This window comes from Mirounga angustirostris, unplaced genomic scaffold (genome assembly GCF_029215605.1).
Source record: "Mirounga angustirostris isolate CCGP_5_RB_7025 unplaced genomic scaffold, mMirAng1.0.hap1 SCAF_10, whole genome shotgun sequence".
In the NCBI taxonomy this organism is placed as follows: Eukaryota; Metazoa; Chordata; class Mammalia; order Carnivora; family Phocidae; genus Mirounga; species Mirounga angustirostris.
Genome location: NW_026991718.1, coordinates 25,634,762 through 25,654,081, shown reverse-complemented (window position 1 = coordinate 25,654,081; position 19,320 = coordinate 25,634,762). Strand labels below are relative to the sequence as shown.

Below are 19,320 nucleotides of genomic sequence, written 5' to 3'. Positions count from 1 at the left end.
TGCAAACATTAGTAAAATAAGCCATACTCAAAACGACAAATATTGTGTGATTCCATTTATATGAGTACCCAGAACAGGCAAATTCATAAACACAGAAAGTAGAATGGCGCTTGCCAAGGGCTGAGAGATAGGGGAATAAAGAGTTATTGTTTAATGGGTACAGAGTTTCTTTTTGGGAAGAGGAAATATTTCTGGAAATAGATAGTGGCAACAGACATAAAGGTACTTAATGCCACTGAATTGTACACTTGAAAATGGTTAAAATGTTAACTTTTATGTTACGTACACTTTATCATAGTAAAAACCCCCACAAACTTAAAAAGAAATTCTTCTTTCAAGTTGTTTCCTGGAATCTGAAAGGAACTCATTTTTTTCTAATACATTAAGAAAAACCTCTAATACAAAAGATTATCTTTCAACTTTCAACTTTTAATAATTTCTAAAACTATAGAAACAGAATCTCAAATTCTTTGATAGTCCATTGCTATCACAAATCCAGTCTTATGATAAAAATACATCTCTACCACTACATTAATGTTAAAATATATCACATTTACTCTAACATTTATAGGACACACCTATAGGAAAATCCTTTGTACTTTCTCTAACTAAAATTTAAGGGATTACCAAAATATCAAAGAACTTAATGTGAACATTTTATTTTAATATGATTTACATGTTCCTTATCTAGAATCCTGTTGGAAGATGTCTTTTTAAATCTACTTTCAATATTTGATCCCCATCCCACTACACAGATAGCATTTATTCTCTACAAACACTCTAGCTACCTCTTTACTGCCTGATAACAACTACATTTTTTTTTTTTAAAGGGCATGGTTTTTGTTTTTGTTTTTTTTTTTAAGATTTTATTTATTTATTTGACAGAGAGAGACACAGTGAGAGAGGGAACACAAGCAGGGGGAGTGGGAGAGGGAGAAGCAGGCTTCCCGCCGAGCAGGGAGCCCGATGCGGGGCTCAATCCCAGGACCCTGGGATCACGACCTGAGCCGAAGGCAGTCGCTTAACGACTGAGCCACCCAGGTGCCCCACAACTACCATTTTAATAGCAGTAAGTTAGCAGAAAATAAAATAACTTGAACTTACCCAAATGAATAGACAGGGCTAGGTTTCCTCATCATTACCCAGTAACTTATCAAACATGTCATTAAACTAAGTAAAAAGGAAAATAAATTTAGCTTTAGAACTAGACCAAGAGGGGAACACACAAAAAGAAATTAAGTTTTCAGAATTCCTAAGTTTGCTGAAAGTTATCAGTGTTTGCAGACTAAATTAATAAACTATTCTAATAAGCTATAATCTAATCACCAGGAGCATCCTAATATGTGAGTTTTAACATGTGGAGAAACTGAAAAAAGTCACAATACATCAAGTCAGTAAATTGAACCTACACCCATACTTTCTCTACTCAAGTAAGTTATCCACCCTAAATAGTTTCCATAACTGAGCATGCAAAAATAACATAGTAATAATAAAGTAATATATTTTATTTTAGCCACAGAGAATAAATTTTAACTCTGATAAACTTTAATCTTTGTTAAAAGTTAAACGAAATATTAATAGCAACGACACTCTGGATGAGATAAAATTACATTCATTTTCCAAGTACAGTGGAGATTCACTCTAAAACAACTTACTACTGCGTGAAATCCAGGTGGTAACTCTATGTTTTAGATGAGTCAAGTAGATTTAGTTACATGCCTGATGAAAAGACATACTTATACTCCTATGGCATGGATCTTGAAGACATCAAGTATCTTGCAGTCCTTACACGGCGATATCAAAGGTCCCATGAAGCAGAGAGCCAAAAGGGTGCCTCCCTAGCTCACAACTGCTCACTTCTTAGTTACTAATGCCCATCTACACGGTTACGGAAGGAACTGGTACGTTCTTATGAGACACTGCTCCCTGGCCACAGCTAACTCAACTACAGATAGGTACCCCAGGCATATGATCTAATGCCTGGGTATTATTTTTTCTGTTCCTCTATAAATGGGATATTTTCTTCCAGTATATCTCCTAATAGTTATTGTTTGTATATATGTTCTGTGTTGATAATTTTACTTATTTCACAGATTACTTTCCTTTAAGCAGAGAAAACAAATTCAGTGCAAGAAATTCCTTATTAGTTTCAAAACACTAACGAGACTTTTTAAAACTTACCTAAAAAACTAATGATGTATGGTGATTAACATAACATAATAAAATAAAACAAAAAACAAAAAACAAAAAACTTACCTAAAAAGATCAAAAATGGTCAAGTAAGTATAGGCAGTTAAAGCTGCAAAACAAGAAAACAACTGATTAAAATGTTGCTGAATCCACTGTTTGGAAATGTAGCTAATCACCAAGATTGTTCATACCAGAAGTATCCATTACCAAAAAAATCTTGAGTCACTAATTAACCTTACATGTTGGCAATTATCTAGATTAATATATGTAGCCAAACGTGATGAATACAGAGGTGTCTGACTGGCTCAACTGGTAGAGCATGGGACTCTCGATCTCAGGGTTGTAAGTTCAAGCCCAGCATTGGAGCTTACTTAATTAAAAAAAAAAAAAAAAGTTGGTAAGTACAAAAGCTTACTCTAGAGTCTGATTTTGCCATCAGGACAAAGGAAGCAGCATATACCCAAAAGTGCTACGATCATTTTGGCATTTTTTCTGCTTTCTTCTGTCATCTGAGTACTATTTTAAATACAGTCTTTAAATAGCAGGATGAAAAGAATGATACATAAAAACGTAAGAGGTCAAGAAACGAGGCACCTGGAAGACTCGGTTAGGTGTCCGGCTCTTGATTTCCACTCAGGTCATGATCTCACGGTCAGGATGGAGCCCCACGTCAGGGTCTGCACTGAGTATGGAGCCTACTTGGGATTCTCTCTCTCCCTCTCCTTCTGCCCCTCCCACTTGCACTCTCTCTCTCTCTCTCCAAAAACTAAAAATAAATAAATAACATAAAAAATTAAAAAATTTAAAAGATGTCAAGAAACAAGAAAAACATTATAGATTTCCCTTTTCAAGGAAAATCCAAGAAACATAAATCTCAAAATCTTACTTAGAGACTGCATAACTGAAGGGCTAATCTATTACATAAAAAGGAATCACAGTCTTTCAAACAGATTTAAAGCTATTTTTTAAAAAAATTTAAAATGATAATGCTTAGCAACTGAACCAAACTTTACAGTTTACAAGGCACTTTTTTTTTTTTTAAAGATTTTATTAATTTATTTGACAGAGAGAGACACAGCGAGAGAGGAAACACAAGCAGGGGGAGTGGGAGAGGGAGAAGCAGGCTTCCCGCGGAGCAGGGAGCCCGATGCGGGGCTCGATCCCAGGACCCTGGGATCACGACCTGAGCCGAAGGCAGACGCTTAACGACTGAGCCACCCTGGCGCCCCAACAAGGCACTTTTCACATAGCTTCTCTTATTTAAATCTTGAGTTATATTTCAGAATAATATATTCCACATAAAGAAAGATATATCTTTATTTAAAACCAGAACAATAAATGTGCAACTAATGATTAACTCCACAAAAATAGGAACGGTGACATACCTATACTGTTAGTGGAACTGCACCACATAAGCAGGAAGCCAGTACATGTTAAGTTTATTGCACCAAAGAGCAGTATCTTCCAGGACTGTGAAAAAGAAAATCATTCTTATTTAGATAATGCTGATAAACTTCACTGGGTCTGTTCAAGTTGCTGCAATTCCCACTCTACAGAGGAATAAGCACAACTTCCTTCAAAAAGTCAGTGTCACATTTCCTACATCTACGAAAATGACCATCAACCAAGTTATTATTTATTAGTCTAAAAAACAGTTCTAGAGGAGGCATTCTCCAAGAGAAAAGAAAATTCTGCCATATAAACTCTCAAACAGTTGAGAAAAATAGGCATATACTTTAATATCATTTTGTCTCTATGTACACAGAGACGACGATAGCATATGGGGCAAAATATAAAGCAACTGGTGAATGTGAGTAAAGGGCTTAGGGGAGTTCCTTGAACTAATCTTGTGACTTTTCCGTAAGTTTGAAATTATATCAAAATAAAGTTATTCTTCCCCTCCCCCAAAAAAGGTCTACACTTACTTATTTACCAAATGAGTCATATGAAATAGGACTGCAAGAGAAGGAAAGATTACCATGGGTTAGAAGTTCATAGACCTGAGATATGCCTTGAAAGTAGCTAGGATTTCATCAGAAGAAGCAGAAAGTGCTTTCTAAGAATAAAAGAAGAGGTCAAGTGAAGTGCTTTTTAATTTTTGTTCCACTCCACTCCCTACAAAGAAGGGAGACCTATAATTGTGTGAAAGTAGAAGTGAAAGAAATTAGTGATAAGGGAGTTATCTGGAGGTGTTAAACAGATATAATTGCAAAGGTCAAGTGTGGGATAGGATGGCTTTAGAACACAGATGCAAAGTGTAGGTTTAGGATGAAGAACACCTTCTCTGAGAAAGGTGAGAAGGGCAAGAGATGACTGAAGGGACAGAAAAACTGTGAACTAGAGAGAAGTGACAGTGAAGCAGCACAGGGCTAACAACCTCTACATCTCTAGAAAAGAAGAAACAAGGCCATTTTCTAAAATAAAGGGATGTAGTAGAATAGGACTGGAACTTACATCCAGAGGAGAATTTGCACAACAGCAGTTCTAGTGAGTATACTTCTGAATCCTCAGAGGAGAACAAGAATGACATCATGAATTTAGGGTAGACAGCATTCTGCCACTTCCTCTACCCCCAGGAGCAAAACCAGAGAAGCAGGTGAGGTAGGGATGTCAGAGACTGAGAGCTGATATGATAGGTTAATGGGACAAGGGACTCTTACAGCGAGGATATTAATGAAACGACTGGACATGGGCTCTAGTCAGGACAGGGATTCAAGAACAGTCAGAAAAGGAGGATAAGGCATGTAATCTGAAAATGACATTCTCTGCAGCTCTACTGACGAATCAAGCTATTCATCAACAAATACCTGAGTACCTATTTTGTAACAGACACTTTTCTAGGCACTAGAGATACAGCAGTGAATAAAATATGGACCTTATATTCCAGCGGGGGTGACAGACAATTAGCAAATACACAAGGTCAGGTGGTGGTGAGTGCTACAAAGGAAAAATAAAGTACGGTAATGGGAAATGTGGAAAGGGTGTTCTGCCAGACAAGGTGGTCAAAAAGACCCCCTTGGTAAGGTAACATGTGACCAGAAATCTTACAGAGGCAAAGGTGCTAAGCATGCAGATATCTGGGAAAAAAAATGGGAACCACAGTGCAAATGCCCTGAGAGAGAAGAGGACCTGGCCAAGGACGGACAGATGAGAGGTGAGAGGAAGTCTGGGGCTCCATCAAGTAGTGTCTTGTATGCCAGCAAAAGAATTGGGATTTATTCCAAATGAGATGGAAAGCGGCTTAACTTTCATTTTTAAAAAATCATTCTGGCAGGGCGCCTGGGTGGCTCAGTCATTAAGCATCTCCCTTCGGCTCAGGTCATGATCCCAGAACCCTGGGTTCGAGTCCCGCATCTGGCCCCCTGCTCAGCGGGGAGCCTACTTCTCCCTCTCCCACTCCCCCTGTTTATGTTCCCTCTCGCTGTCTCTATCTCTCTGTCAAATAAATAAATAAAATCTTAAAAAAAAAGATTAAAAGATCATTCTGGCTTCTCTATGTAGAATATACTGCATAGTTGGGGCACCTGTGTGGCTCAGTCGTTAAGTGTCTGCCTTTGGCTCAGGTCATGGTCCCAGGGTCCTGGGATCGAGCCCCGCATTGGGCTCCCTGCTCCGTGGGGAGCCTGCTTCTCCCTCTTCCACTCCCCCTGCTTGTGTTCCCTCTCTCACTGTGTATCTCTCTGTCAAATAAATAAATAAAATCTTTTAAAAAAATAAATAAATAAATAAAAAAGAATATACTGCATAGGGGCAAGGATAGAAGTAGGAAGACCGTTTAGAATGTGACTGCAGTAATCCAAGTGAGAAATGATGACTTTGAAATTGGTAAGAAAGTGTTAGAAGAGTCAGATTCTGAGTGTTACACTGAAGATAGAGCAGCAAGATTTACTTACAAAATGGATGAGGAATGAGAGAAAGAGAGGGAGAAGAATGACTCCAAGGTTTCTGGCCTGTGCACTGGAAGAACAGAGTGGCCATTTAGTGAGGAAGGGACAGAAAATCAAAGTTCAGGTTTGACCATATGAAATTTGAGATGCCTATTAGATATCCAAGTGGAAATATTGAGAGGGCCATGATATATAGGAATCTAGAAGTAGGGGAGAAGTTATGGATTGAGATATAAATATTGGGTCATCAACATAAGGTACTTAAAGTGTCACCTAGATGTAATGAACATAAACAACAGAAGCTGGAGCTCTAAGTGCTGGGACACTCCAAAACTCAGAGATCAGAAAGATGAGAGGAAAGTGATGAACAATGGCCAGGTAAGTAGGAGGAAAACCAAGAGTGATTATTTCAGAGTCCAAATGAAAAAAGTGCTTTAAGCATTGTCAGATGCTTTTGAAGGTTAAGTAAGATGGGAAACGAGGATGACCATTGATTTTGGCAAGACAGAGCTTACCAGTTATTTTGTTAAAGCTGCTCCAGTGGACTGGTGGGGGCTACAGCCAGACTGGTATGTGTTTAATGGAGACAGGGAGAAAAGAAAGTGCACAGAGAGTAGAGACAATTAGTTTAGGTAGTTTTGCTATATGAGGAAGCAGAGAAATGAAGCAGTAGCTGAAAGTGGAAGATGTGGCATGTGCTCATGATGCAGGAAGGAACAACTGTAGGAAGTTTGTCTTTGAGTAGGCAACAAGTAGAAGTTCAGAGGGTTCATTCATAGAAACAGGAGGAAAGGCAGAATGTTGGGAGGTGACAGGATGTGGAAGTGTTTTTTGATTACTTCTCTGCCTTCAGTGAAACAGGAAGCAAGGTCAACAGGTCAGAGAGAGGATGAAGAAGGTTTTGGAAGTTTGAGGACAGAAGTGAGAGACTATGGCACGAAACGGCTATCTAGAAAAATGGAAAACTGAATGAACTAAAGATATAGTATGGGCAGCACTGATGGCACACTTGATCTTGAATTTAAAGTGAGACACCAGTCACCATGGTTTTGTGTTTCTCTCAGGCTACCTTCAGTTGCTTGAGTGCAGGTACAGAATAGCAGGAATGTAGACTTAATGATGTTAAGGATTTGCCAGGGAAGTATCAGAGGAAGAGTGACAGACGAAGGGAGGGCACAGAGGAGCTGAAAACATATGCGAGAAGTCAGTAATGATGGACCAAAGAATCTAAATTGGATAAGTAAGCAAATGAGCATAAGGGAGAAGAAAAATAGTGAAAATATGGCATGTCAATGGATTGGAGATCCTAGTAAGATTGAAGAATTACTGGAATTGGGATAATACAAGGAATGAACTGGAATAACAAGAGATGGTGACTATGAGTGAAATGCTTGAAACTGAGACAATGGGAAAATATAGTTATTATAAATGATAATGTCTGTGGTATGATCACTGGAGTAGACAGCTGGAAGGGATGCAGGACAAGATTATTTGGGGTAAGGAAGTAAGGAACTGAGAAGTAGGGGTCTTCCTCATGATCTAAGAAATTACCAAGAACCAAAACAGGAGTAGTAGTAAAGAGAGGTGAAGCCAGGCACATCTTTTAAGATTTAAATTATGATGGAGAGTATCTGCACACCTCGGGTGTTCTTATACTGGTCTTGTTCCTACTACCTGTTCTGCGGTCTACTGTGCTTTAACAAAGCATATGGCTCAAGAGTTTCCTGTTTACGTCTGTAATGTAGCTGCTTTCTACCAACATTATAAAGTTCTATCTATCTGTACTCAAGAGATCATCTTAAATGGACTAGATACACAAGTAGCAGATGAATTTCCCACCCTTGGCTCTTTAACATCCAGGACATGATACTATTTTCAAATACTGAGTTCTTACTATATTCCAAGGTTTTAGCAACAGGAGATACAGTGATAAGAAACAAAGAATAGAAGCCTCTAGTCTAGTATCATAATACATGGCCGATATCATAGGTACACTTATGTTCCACTGAAGCTAGGTTTATTTAAAATTCATCACCTATTTATCGGGTGCTTATTTTGTACTTTTATTAAAAAGTGAACAAAACAGACATAGTCACTGTCTTCAGGGAGCTTAGGGTATAATTTAGACAATAATGAGAACAATGAAAACAGAACAATAACTAGGTCTATATTGGTGACCAAAAAAGGTACCAATTATCTTTTTTTTTAAATATAAGCTCTACGCCCAACATGGGTGGAGCTTGAATTCACGACCTCAAAGCATAACTTATTTTTCCTTCCTCACACTAAAAATGAGAAAACATGGCTTTAAACTACATCCATTAAATTTGTAAAAAAAAGTAACAAAAGGCAATCATAAAATAATTTTTCTTTAAAACTCGTTAGAATAAAAACCTTAACCAAAGCCTAGCTTCCTCCCAAGCAAAACAACTGTGTACCAAAGTAACTGATTTTTACATTACAATTTACATTAAATTACAAAGTAATTTAATTTTATATTGAAATTCTGCTTAGCCAGGGGTGGGTGCCTGGCTCACTGTCAGCAGAGCATGTGACTTGATGTTGGCGTAATGAGTTTGAGCCCCACGTTGGGCATAGATTACTTAAAAAAAAACAAAAAAACCCCTGCTTATCCAACATAAAAAAATGAAAACAGTATGGTGTGGAGCACCTGGCTGGCTCAGTTGATACAGCATGTGACTATTAACCTCGGGACCGTGAATTCAAGCCCCATGTTGGGCGAGAGTTTACTTAAAAACAAAAAGTGTATGGTGGGATCACGAGTAATTTCTATATGCCTTAAAAATTATCTTTTTCAGTGTCATAATGTTGTCTGTACAATGATTAAAATTAGAGTTAATAAAGATAACTTACCCTTCGGTCAGCTGCTACAACTCTAAATTCCTGTAATAACTTGCCAAAAAAAGATCTTTGCGGTTTTCTAAAGAGATGAATTGTCCCCTTTAAAATAAACAAAAAATAAACAAATCAACATTGAAGCATCTAATCTTTTTCATATCCTGTGATGTGATATAATAGCAACCACTAACATTTACTGAATGCTCAATATGTGGCAAGCAATTATTCTAGACACTTTACAAGTATTTATCTATTTAATTCTCACAATCATCTATGAGATGGAAACAATTTTTAATAAATTGTCCAAGGGCACAATGCTAACAAATGGCTGAGCAGAAATTCAAACCCAGGCATTTTATTTTTTTAAAGATTTTATTTATTTATTTAGTTGAGAGAGAGTGACAGTGAGAGAGCACAAGCTGGGGGAGCGGCAGAGGAAGTGGCAGAAGCAGGCTCCCCGCTGAGCAGGGAGCCGGATGCGGGGCTCAATCCCAGGACCCTGGGATCATGACCCCAGCCAAAGGCAGACGCCCAACCGACTGAGCCACCTAGGTGCCCCCAAACCCACGCATTTTAGCTCCAAACTACACACTTCTATTTTTCAACGGATTTTAGGCAATTTTGAACCAGAAAAGCAAAGCATTTGCTAGATAGCTCTACTGGAAATAAAATATTACAATTAACTTAATAAAAGCTTTATATATGAAAAGTTTGGAAACTACTATTATAGTAAAATCTCTAAGGTTCTCTCTTAGGCATTCAAAGTATCTGACATTCTGGCTAGTCTCTATAGTCCTTGCTAGTACACTGTATGGGACCAGCAGAGAAAGGATGACAGCGGGGTTACCAACAGGAGAAGAAACCTAAGTGGAGACTAGAGAGGAATTTGCCACTCAAGTATAGGAAACCTTAGCATAAAACAGAGTTTAGGCACATATGGGAAATCAGCTTATGATTAAGGCAGTATCCAACATCAGCAGGAGAAAATATGAGTTATCCAATAAATGGTTTTTGGAAAAGGTAACATTGGATCCTTACTATATTTCTTACTCTAATTTTTTACTATATTAAAATTAAAATATAAAACTATAGAGTACTTGAAGAAATTTATGGATGTACAATTTTATAATCTTGGAGTTGGAGAAGACTTTTCATAATAGGATATAAAACCAAGAAGCTGTAAAGGGAAAAATTGATCAATTTTACTATCTTGGGAATATAATACTCAACAACAAACAAAAACAAAGACGATCCTAGAGAGGGAAGATAAACTGGGAAAAAAAGAATTTTAATTGTTATTCCAAAAGCAAAGTATTGTTTCTAGGGGAAAAAAATCTTGCACAATTTTCAGTGGGTCATATATAATAATTTGATTGCTAAGTGCCATGCACTTAATATACTTATTTGGATTTTAATTTTAGCAAAATGCTTCCCTAGATAGTAAGGCCACAATCACCATAACAACCACACAACGTTTCTACCTCACTACCGCCGGCCAATTTGACTTAAACACTGAAATTCCACAGAAAGCAGTGGAACTGGGTGTTAACAGATATCAAATGAGGAAAACTTTCAGATCCAACTCCAGCACAGGTCTGATTTTCCTAATTAGTAGGAACATCTCAGTAGTTATAAAAAAAGGTATATCCCATTTCTTCAAAGCTCAGACATGTCATTAGTTTCATTAGGTTGAGACTCAGAAAAGGCAGAAGATAAAGCTGAGCACTAGAAATCTGGCATTTAAAACCAGAATGTTGATCATTGTTGAGCCCAAGTGATGGCTACATGGGGGCTTATTATATTATACTCTACTTTCCTGTGTTTGAAAATTTCCATAATAAAAAAATTTTAAGTAAAACATACTTTAAAGTATAAAAACAAAGCATTAGAAAAAAGTGTTACTAATTTTGCTATCCAAATAAAGACCAGTGTGTGTGTGTGTGTGTGTGTGTAACTCTAAGGCTTTGCTAAGCTAATTCAGCTGAAAAGGAACAATATGCTATTTTCACTTGAGATGCTAATGAATGGTCAGTTAATGAATATACCCCATTCTTAATGAATTATGTGTGGGATATTTGGTCCCAAAGATAAATTCTGCTTAATACTGTTAACCCTGCATATCTTCTAACTTCATCCCACTTTAAATTATTTTACTTTAAGTTTCAGGTTGTGAAAATAAGGTTTCTAAAAGGTAGAAGGCCATTTCTGATGCCATTCTGATATTGGTTAAAAGAAGTAAAAACCCAGAAAAATCCTAATGTTCATGTCACTCTTTCCAAAATTATATTGGCCCTCCATTGCTATCACGATAAACTCCTAATTTTACAATCTGAAATTCAATGCTTTCAAATACTTAGCCTGTTTCTTTCCAGTTTTATCTCTTGCTCTGGATAGGGAATCAACTCCAACTAAACTGGTGTACCCCTCATTTCATAATCATACCACTCTAGAGTGAAAAGGCCAGACTTGTCTAACCCAAGCTCTAAAAGCCCTGTAATACTTAACAAATTACTTGACCTCTGTTTCCTCATGTGAATGAGAGTAATGAATAGCAGATTAAGAGTAATGGAGAAATGGGGTGCCTGGGTGGCTCAGTCAGTTAAGCGCCTGCCTTCGACTCAGGTCATGGTCCCAGGGTTCTGGGATCGAGTCCCACATCGGGCTCCCTGCTAGGTGGGGAGTCTGCTTCTCCCTCTCCCACTCCCTCTGCTTGTGTTCCCTCTCTTGCTGTCTCTTTCTCTGTCAAATAAATAAAATCTTTAAAAAAAGAGTAATGGACTAAGGAAGAAAGTACTGTTTCATGGCTGACCTATGTGACACCTTCCTAAATTATACTGTTCTTTATGTCACTTGCTTTTTTTTTTTTGTAATTAACCAGAGGATAGCCTTTACCTTGTCATCTTGCATTTTAAGTTAGTTTTTTAGTAACGTCACTAAAGACAAGGGCTATATTTCCTTTATGTTTTCTAAGATAGCATTGTGCTTTGCATATAACACCTTAATAAATAAGAGTGACTCGTAAACCCTTTCTTCCCCAAAACTTTTAAAATAAACCTTAAATGCTACTATTTTTCTGTATTACTAATGTTTCAAGCCTAAAAATTTAGTGCCATAGTTATTTATTTGGTGTTTTATAAAACAGGTATTTATTGAAAACCTCCTCTGAGCCAGGAACTGTTACAAGGCTCTGGGTATACCAGAGTGAATACAGAGGTCCTGCTCTCAAAGAGCTTACAGTCTAGGAAGTGAGAAAGACAAGGAAATACACAATTTTAACATAGTCTGGTAAGGGCTACAGATGTTATTGGTAAATAGCACCAAGATATCACAGGAGCACAAAGGAGGCACCTAACAGGATCTTGAGACACAGCAGAAAGGCTCATGAAAGAGACTAGAGGGCATGTAAGGGTTATACTGATATAAGGATGAGGGGTAGGAGATGATTGATTCCAGCAGACAGAACAGCATATACAAATTAGGTGCAAAGGCCTTATCCTTAGAGCATCATCTGCAAGCTGCTCACTGTGACTGGAATATGAATGTATGTATGTGAAAAAAGAGGCTATAAAGCTTGACCAAAAAAAAAAAAAAAAAAAAAAAAGCAGTTGCAGCAGCAGCTTGACAAGACAGCTTTGTATGCCATGCCAAACAGGACTTTATCTTGAGGATTATTGGGGGGGGGGCGGATATTAAGCAAGGGAGCAAGGGAGTGGCATGGTCCAATTTTAGAAATTTAATTCTGGCTACACAGTGGTGAGTATTTTGAAGAAAGTAGCTGGAAGGCTATTTGGTCAGCCCCCCAAAAGTAAACTTTTACCCAATTTCTGTGTGCAAAAGAGGGATTACAGAAGACTTACAAAAGAAAAGGAAGTATGCATAAGACATTTTTCTTGGCCAAATCCCCTCAAGGAAAAAACTTACTAGAGTGACAATGGCTTAGGCACTGAAACGTGGTCCTTTTCTCATATGTAGGCTATCAATGAGAGATCCATTAATTTCTCTGATAAAATGATACCTCTTTTGACGCTGAAATTACAATCAACTTATCTTTTGATAAAATTCAGAGAGCTATACATTTGATCTCTAGAAGCATAAAGACTGATTTCTCTAAAAAAAAAAAAAAATCAGGTTAAACATCACATCCCCCAAACCGTAAGGTATACTGGGCTCTACAAACGCAGGAAAAAACGGACAAGAAGGATGCTCTACCAACACCTGGACCTCCTCCAGTCACTGGCCTTCTTAAAGTTGCTGCTGTATCAGGCTATCTGGCACTCCATAAAGCCAAGCTGCAGAGTGGGGCGTTCACCTCAATATCCTGCTCATAACCCTCTTTATTAACGCCAACGGTATTGTCACTGGTGAAAGCATTACTAGTTACGGTCGCTGTTGCTGTGAACTTGTTTTCAGAGCTTTCGCTGGTTGTAGACGCTGACGCCGCCAAAGACTTTTATTTCTATACCAAGTAAACCTCGGCAGGGGAAAGTCATAAGCTCGCTGAACTGAAAGCTCGGGCTGCAGCAGGGCCGGGATCCTGAGGTCTAACCAACTGGGTGAAGGAGAACGAGGGGATCAGAGCTTTGCGGGGAATGCTTCGGACGTCAGCCCCTTCTCCTGCGGAGTGGGGGGAGCCGAGCACGACTCCGAGGACCCCTTCTCTGGGCAGCTGAGGCATGTGAAGGCCGCTTTGGGATGAAAGACGGTAAGAGGACTCATCTACGACAGAAACCCTCATTCCCCCAGCCAACTCACCATGATAAGGAGCAGCACAGCTCCCGCCGGAAGACGCTCTGGGAGCTGGTTTTTTCCCTAGACCGGAAGGGGTGGGGCATCGGAGGCCGATTGGCGGAGAGAGTCGCGGGGGCGGAAGTGCGTGCAAAGTCTCTTGTTCCCGCCTTCTCCCCGGCTGTCACTGCGTTCTCTAGAGGGGAAGGCAGAGGCTAGAGTGACCCTACCGAGGCTGATGAGGGGTAGGTGGAGTAGAGAGCTAGAGACCCTGTCAAGGATCGGTTAGGGTTTTTTGGTTTTGTTTTGTTTTGTATTTTTTTAAATGTATAATGTATTTTTCATTTAAATTCAGTTAACATATAATGTATTATTGGTTTCAAAGGTAGAGGTCAGTGATTCATTAGTTGTACATGTAGGTCTTTTCCTGCGTTTGTAGTGCTCATTACATCACATGCCCTCCTTAATGTCCATCACCCAGTTACCCCCTCCCCTGCTCCCTTCCCCTACCCAACAGCCCTCAGTTTGTTTCCTATGATTAAGAGTCTCTTATGGTTTGTCTCCTCTGATTTCATCTTGTTTTTCCCCCTTCCTTCCCCTAGGATCCCGTTTTGTTTCTTAAAATCAGCATACGAGATCATAATTGTCTTTCTCTGATTGACTTATTTTGCTTAGCCGAATACCCTCTAGTTCCATCCACCTTGTTGCAAATGGCATACACACACACACACACACACACACACTTCTTTATCCATTCATCTGCTGATGGACATCTGGGTTCTTTCCATAGTTTGGCTATTGTGGACATTGCTGCTTTAAACATTGGGGTGCAGATGCCCCTTTGGATCACTACATTTGTATCTTTGTGGTAAATACTCAGTAGTGCAATTGCTGGGTGGTAGGGTAGCTCTATTTTCAGCTTTTTGAGGAACCTCCATACTGTCTTCCAGAGTGGCTGCATCAGTTTGCATCCCCACCAGCAGTGTAGGAGGGTTTCCCTTTCTCCACATCCTTGCCAACATCTGTCGTTTTCTGACTTGTTAATTTTAGCCATTCTGTTGTGAGGTGGTATCTCCTTGTGGTATTGATTTGTGTTTGGTTAGGGTTTATTTGTAATGTTAGGAAAATTTCATTTAGTGCTGAAGCGCTTTTACCTATGTTGTGTGATGTAATTTTTTGCAATACTTTGTGAAATAAATAGTATTCCCGTTTGAGGAAGCAAGAAGAATAAGAAACTTGCCCAGAGACATACAGCTAGTTCTCCACAGAAGCTGAACTTGAACTCAGACCAATTACAGGATACTGTGTTCTGTTTCCTAAAACACTACTTAAATTCTCGTGAAATTAATTTTATTATGGAAGTAATAAAGAATACAGGAAATAAAATAATGCGATACAGAATATGCAACACATGTGTGTATCAGGTACTGGTCTCATAAAATTATGTCCCAGTAAGAAGAGACAGAAAACAAATAGGGAGGAAAAAATGTTTAATATATTGATAGTGTCATGTAGAAAATAGAGTTATGCTACAGAGAGTGACTGAGTGGCTAATTTATAGTAGTCCAAGAAAGTTCTCTAAGGAAATGAAATTTGACTTCTAAATGACAAAGTCTTCCTGTGAAGATTATTCCAGGCAGGATAAACAACACAAATACCTAAGTCAAAAACAAGCAGAAGTGTTTCAAGGTCTGAAAGAAGGCAGTGTGTCTGGAGCTTTGTGCTTGAGGGGAAGAAATGAAGAGATCTAAATGGTAAATGGGTCAGATCAAGCAGGAATTTCTAATGGAGGGGTAAGGAGACTGGTTTCATTTTGTTTTGTTTTCTAAGTGAGACAGGAAGCCTGTGGAGGGTTTTAACAAGGGAGTGACCTTTACATTGTGGAATGGAGAATGGATTGTAGGTGGATAGTAATAGTGAACATTTACTAAGCACTTAACGTGGTAGGCACCATTTCATGAGTTTAGTATTAGCTCATTTAATCCTATCTGGCATTTGGTATAGGTACTATTATGAGCCCCTGCTTGGAAAACTGTATGCCAAGGTCACATACTTACTTAATGGCAGATCTGGAATTCTGTGCTACAGAACCTAATTCTAAAGCCTTACCTGCTACTGTGTGCTTACTACTCCTGGACAAGATTAGAAGCAGGAAGACAGGTTAGGACATTATTGCCTTATTTACCCAGAGCAAATCATTCATGATTTTTTGAAGTTTCTTTACAGTCTTTTTTAAAACAAAATTGGATTCAAACAGTATATATTGTAGTCTGTCTACTTCATGTAAGGATGTATTCTGACTTTTCCGTGTCTTAATTTTCCTAGAATGTTTGTTTTAATGACCTTAAACAATTCAATCACAGGTATGTGCCTTTACATAATTCCTTATTGATGAGTATAACAGGGTTTGGACATAGCAAAAAGAAATCTCTCAAGCTATTTTAAGAAAAAAAATATACTACAACAACTATAGAGGAGATCAACAATTAAATAGAAGACTTGAACAATACTATATACCTATTAGACCTAACATATCTCTAGAGTATACCATCTAAAAACAGCAGAATACACATTCTTCTCAGGTACATATAAAGCATTTTCCAGGATAGTACATATGTTTAGGCCATAAAACAATCTTCAGTAAATTTGAAAGGATTAAAATAACAGTATGTTCTCCAAACATACTGGAATGAAATTAGAAATCCATAACTAGAGGAAATTTGAGATTTTCACATCTTGTGGAAATTAAAAAACATAGTCTTTAATAGTGGGTCAAAGAAGAAATCACAAGAGAACTTTGAAAATATATTAAGATGAATGAAAATGAAAACTCAATATACTAAAACTTACTGGATACAGCAAAAGTTGTAGGCAGAAATTTATAGCTATAAATGCCCATATTTTAAAAAGAAGAAAGATCTCAAGTCAATAATCTAACCTTCCATCATAATAGAGAAAAGAGCAAACTAAAGCAAGCAAAGTAAGTAATAAAGCTTGGAGAGGAAATAAATGAAGTAGAGAATAGAAAAACAATAGAGAAAAATTCACAAAACCTTTGATCTTTGAAAAGATCAACAAAATTGACAAAGATTTACCTAGACTGACCACATGAAAAAGAAGACTGAAATTACTAAAATCAGGAAAGGAAGAAGGGGACAAGTTACTACTGGTCTTACAGACATAAGGAGGATAATAAGGGAATATTATAAACAATTGTATGCCAACAAAGTAGACAGCATAGATGAAGTGGACTAATTTCTGTAAAGACACAAACTACTGAAACTGACTCAAGAATAAATAGAAAATCTGACTGTTTAACAAAAGATTGAATTTATAATAAAAAATTTTCCACAAAGAAAAGCTCAAAGATGGCTTTACTGGTGAATTCTACCAAACATTTCAAAATAGGAGGGAAGACTTTCCAATTCATTCTACAAAGAATTACCCTGATGCCAAAACTAGAGAAAGACAAGAAAACTACAGACCAACATCCCATATGAATATAGATGCAAAAAAACTCAACAAAATAGCAAAATGAATCCAATATATAAAAAGAATCATACACCATGGATGTGTGAGAATTATCACAGGAATGAAAAGTTCATTTAACATATGAAAATCAAGCAATGCAATTCACCATATTAATAAAGGAAAAAATCACATGATCATCTCAGTAGATGCAGAAAAAGCATTTGACAAATCCAACACCCCCATTTGAAAAACAAAAAACTCAACAAAGTAGGAATAAAACCACAGAAATGGGTTATGTTGAATAATTAGCCCTTTTAGTTTGGAGGTATACTATTTTCTAATTAGATCTAGATCTTTGTGTAAAATCATTAGACTTTTTATTTTGAAAATATTTTTGCCATTAACCTGTTTATTCTTCCAGCTGCTTTTGCTGTTCTTTACCTCTATTATAAAGTCTAGTTCTGTTGTTTTTATTGTATTATTTCTATTTAATGTATAAAGGAACATTCCAAAGGAAACAGATGTTAAGTATAAACCTGACAAACCTTCAATTCAATCCAAGCCAGCTCTAAGGTCTAACAGTTGCAAGTTCCATTAGACTGGCAACAATTGTTGAAAAAGTGATTGGTCAAACTTTGCTTTGGTTATCCTAGGCCTCCATGAGGACATTCCCTGTCTTGTCCATTGGCCATTTTGATTAATCCATATTCTGGGGTCAATGATTGTTTGAATGTAATGGCATTTCCCCTCCCTGACTGCTTATAATTTTGTTTTTTTATTTTTTGGCAATGTGATGTATCCAAACATAGTCTTTGTTGTATTTATTCTGCTTGAGCTTCACTGAACTTTTTGGATCTGTAAGTTGATGTCTTTCAACAATTTGAAGAAAACTTTAGGCATTACTGCATCAAATGTTTCTTTTGCCCCATTCTCTTCTTCTCCTCTCCTTTTGGATTTCAAATCAGAGGTAAATTAGATTGATACTGTCCCACAGGTATCAAACTTTGCTATATTTTTCTTTCTCTCTGTCAGCTGTCTTTCCTCTGCTGTCCAGTTCATGCTGAAGCCCATCCAGTGAAATTTATTTCAGATACTAGATTTCATTTCAAATTCTTTTTTCATTACCAGACTTTCCATTTGGTTTTTAGTATCTATTTCTCCACCAAAAATCCTAATCTGTTCATTTTTTCCCTATTAATTCTTTAATAAGTTTTAAAGCTGATTTAAAATAATTTTGTTAATTCCAACCTGTGAGCAATCTCTGCATTTGCTTCTTCATATTTTCTATTGTTTATGGATATAATTTTTCGTTGTATGTTTAGTAATTTTTTTATTGTGTACTGGTGTGGATGTGTTGTGAAAACTCTGGATTCTGTTTTCTTCTAAAAAGTGTGTTTTCTTCTGGCTAGCTGTTAAATTACAGTAGATAATCTTGATGCTGTGAAAGTTTGATTTTAAGCTTTGTTACAGTGAGTTTATCATTTTGCCCATAGTCCTAACTACAGTATGGCCCTTAGGTCTAGGATGCTGTCCTTCCTCCTTATTATGGTCCTTTTGGGTCTCAATGGAAAACCAAAAGTATTTACTAAACCCCTTTTAGTGGAATTTAAATTTCAAACTCTGTATTCCCCTGGAATACAGTTCCTCTACAGTTCACTAGATTTCAACTATTGCTTTCTGGTAGGTTCCTTTGAATATTACACTGCACAGGCACAATTTTGGAGTCCACCAAAGATTTGAAAGAAATATTTATAGGCATATCCTGGAGTTTATATCTGAAACTCTAAGATTTCCCTCCTAATTTCCAGCTGTTTTACAAGTCCCAAATGACTCCTCAGCCCAGAACGACAGTTACATTCTGCTTGAAGTCTATTTCTCAGCACATTGCACAAACTGGAAATTGCCCTCAGGGTAAAAGCTAGTTAATGTGGATCTCTTCTTGTACATGATTTTGTACAGTTTCTGCCTGTTTTTGCTTGCTCTCTAGAGTCTTCTAATCTTTGCTTTTTATATTTTGTTCAGTTTATAATTATTGGCAAGAGTTAGTCCAATACAAGCTACTCCTTCACTGCTAGACTGCAACCTCTGAAACCTCAAAAAGTTTCAAATAAAAAAATTAAAGGCAAAATAAAATTTATCATTTATTTCCAATCCATTAGGATAAAACCCCACTTTATGCAGCTGAACC

General features: G+C 37.4%; 1 protein-coding gene across 3 annotated transcripts in view; it reads right to left on the bottom strand.

Moving 5' to 3' along the window:
* SLC30A6 (solute carrier family 30 member 6) overlaps nucleotides 1-13,789 on the bottom strand; it is a 40,377-nt gene extending 26,588 nt beyond the window's left edge. The window contains exons 1-5 of one of the 3 annotated variants that reach the window (XM_045884365.3): nucleotides 13,689-13,789; nucleotides 8,952-9,038; nucleotides 3,576-3,660; nucleotides 2,257-2,299; nucleotides 1,105-1,170 (exon numbers count right to left, since the gene is read on the bottom strand). In XM_045884365.3, coding sequence (XP_045740321.1) covers nucleotides 1,105-1,170; nucleotides 2,257-2,299; nucleotides 3,576-3,660; nucleotides 8,952-9,038; nucleotides 13,689-13,691 — 284 coding nt within the window. In that variant the 5' untranslated portion in view covers nucleotides 13,692-13,789. Of the gene's footprint in view, nucleotides 1-1,104; nucleotides 1,171-2,256; nucleotides 2,300-2,784; nucleotides 2,957-3,575; nucleotides 3,661-8,951; nucleotides 9,039-13,688 lie in introns of those variants that run through there. The other 2 variants (XM_045884367.3, XM_045884366.3) reach the window with 2 other exon arrangements.
* Between the last annotated feature and the right edge of the window lie 5,531 nt (nucleotides 13,790-19,320).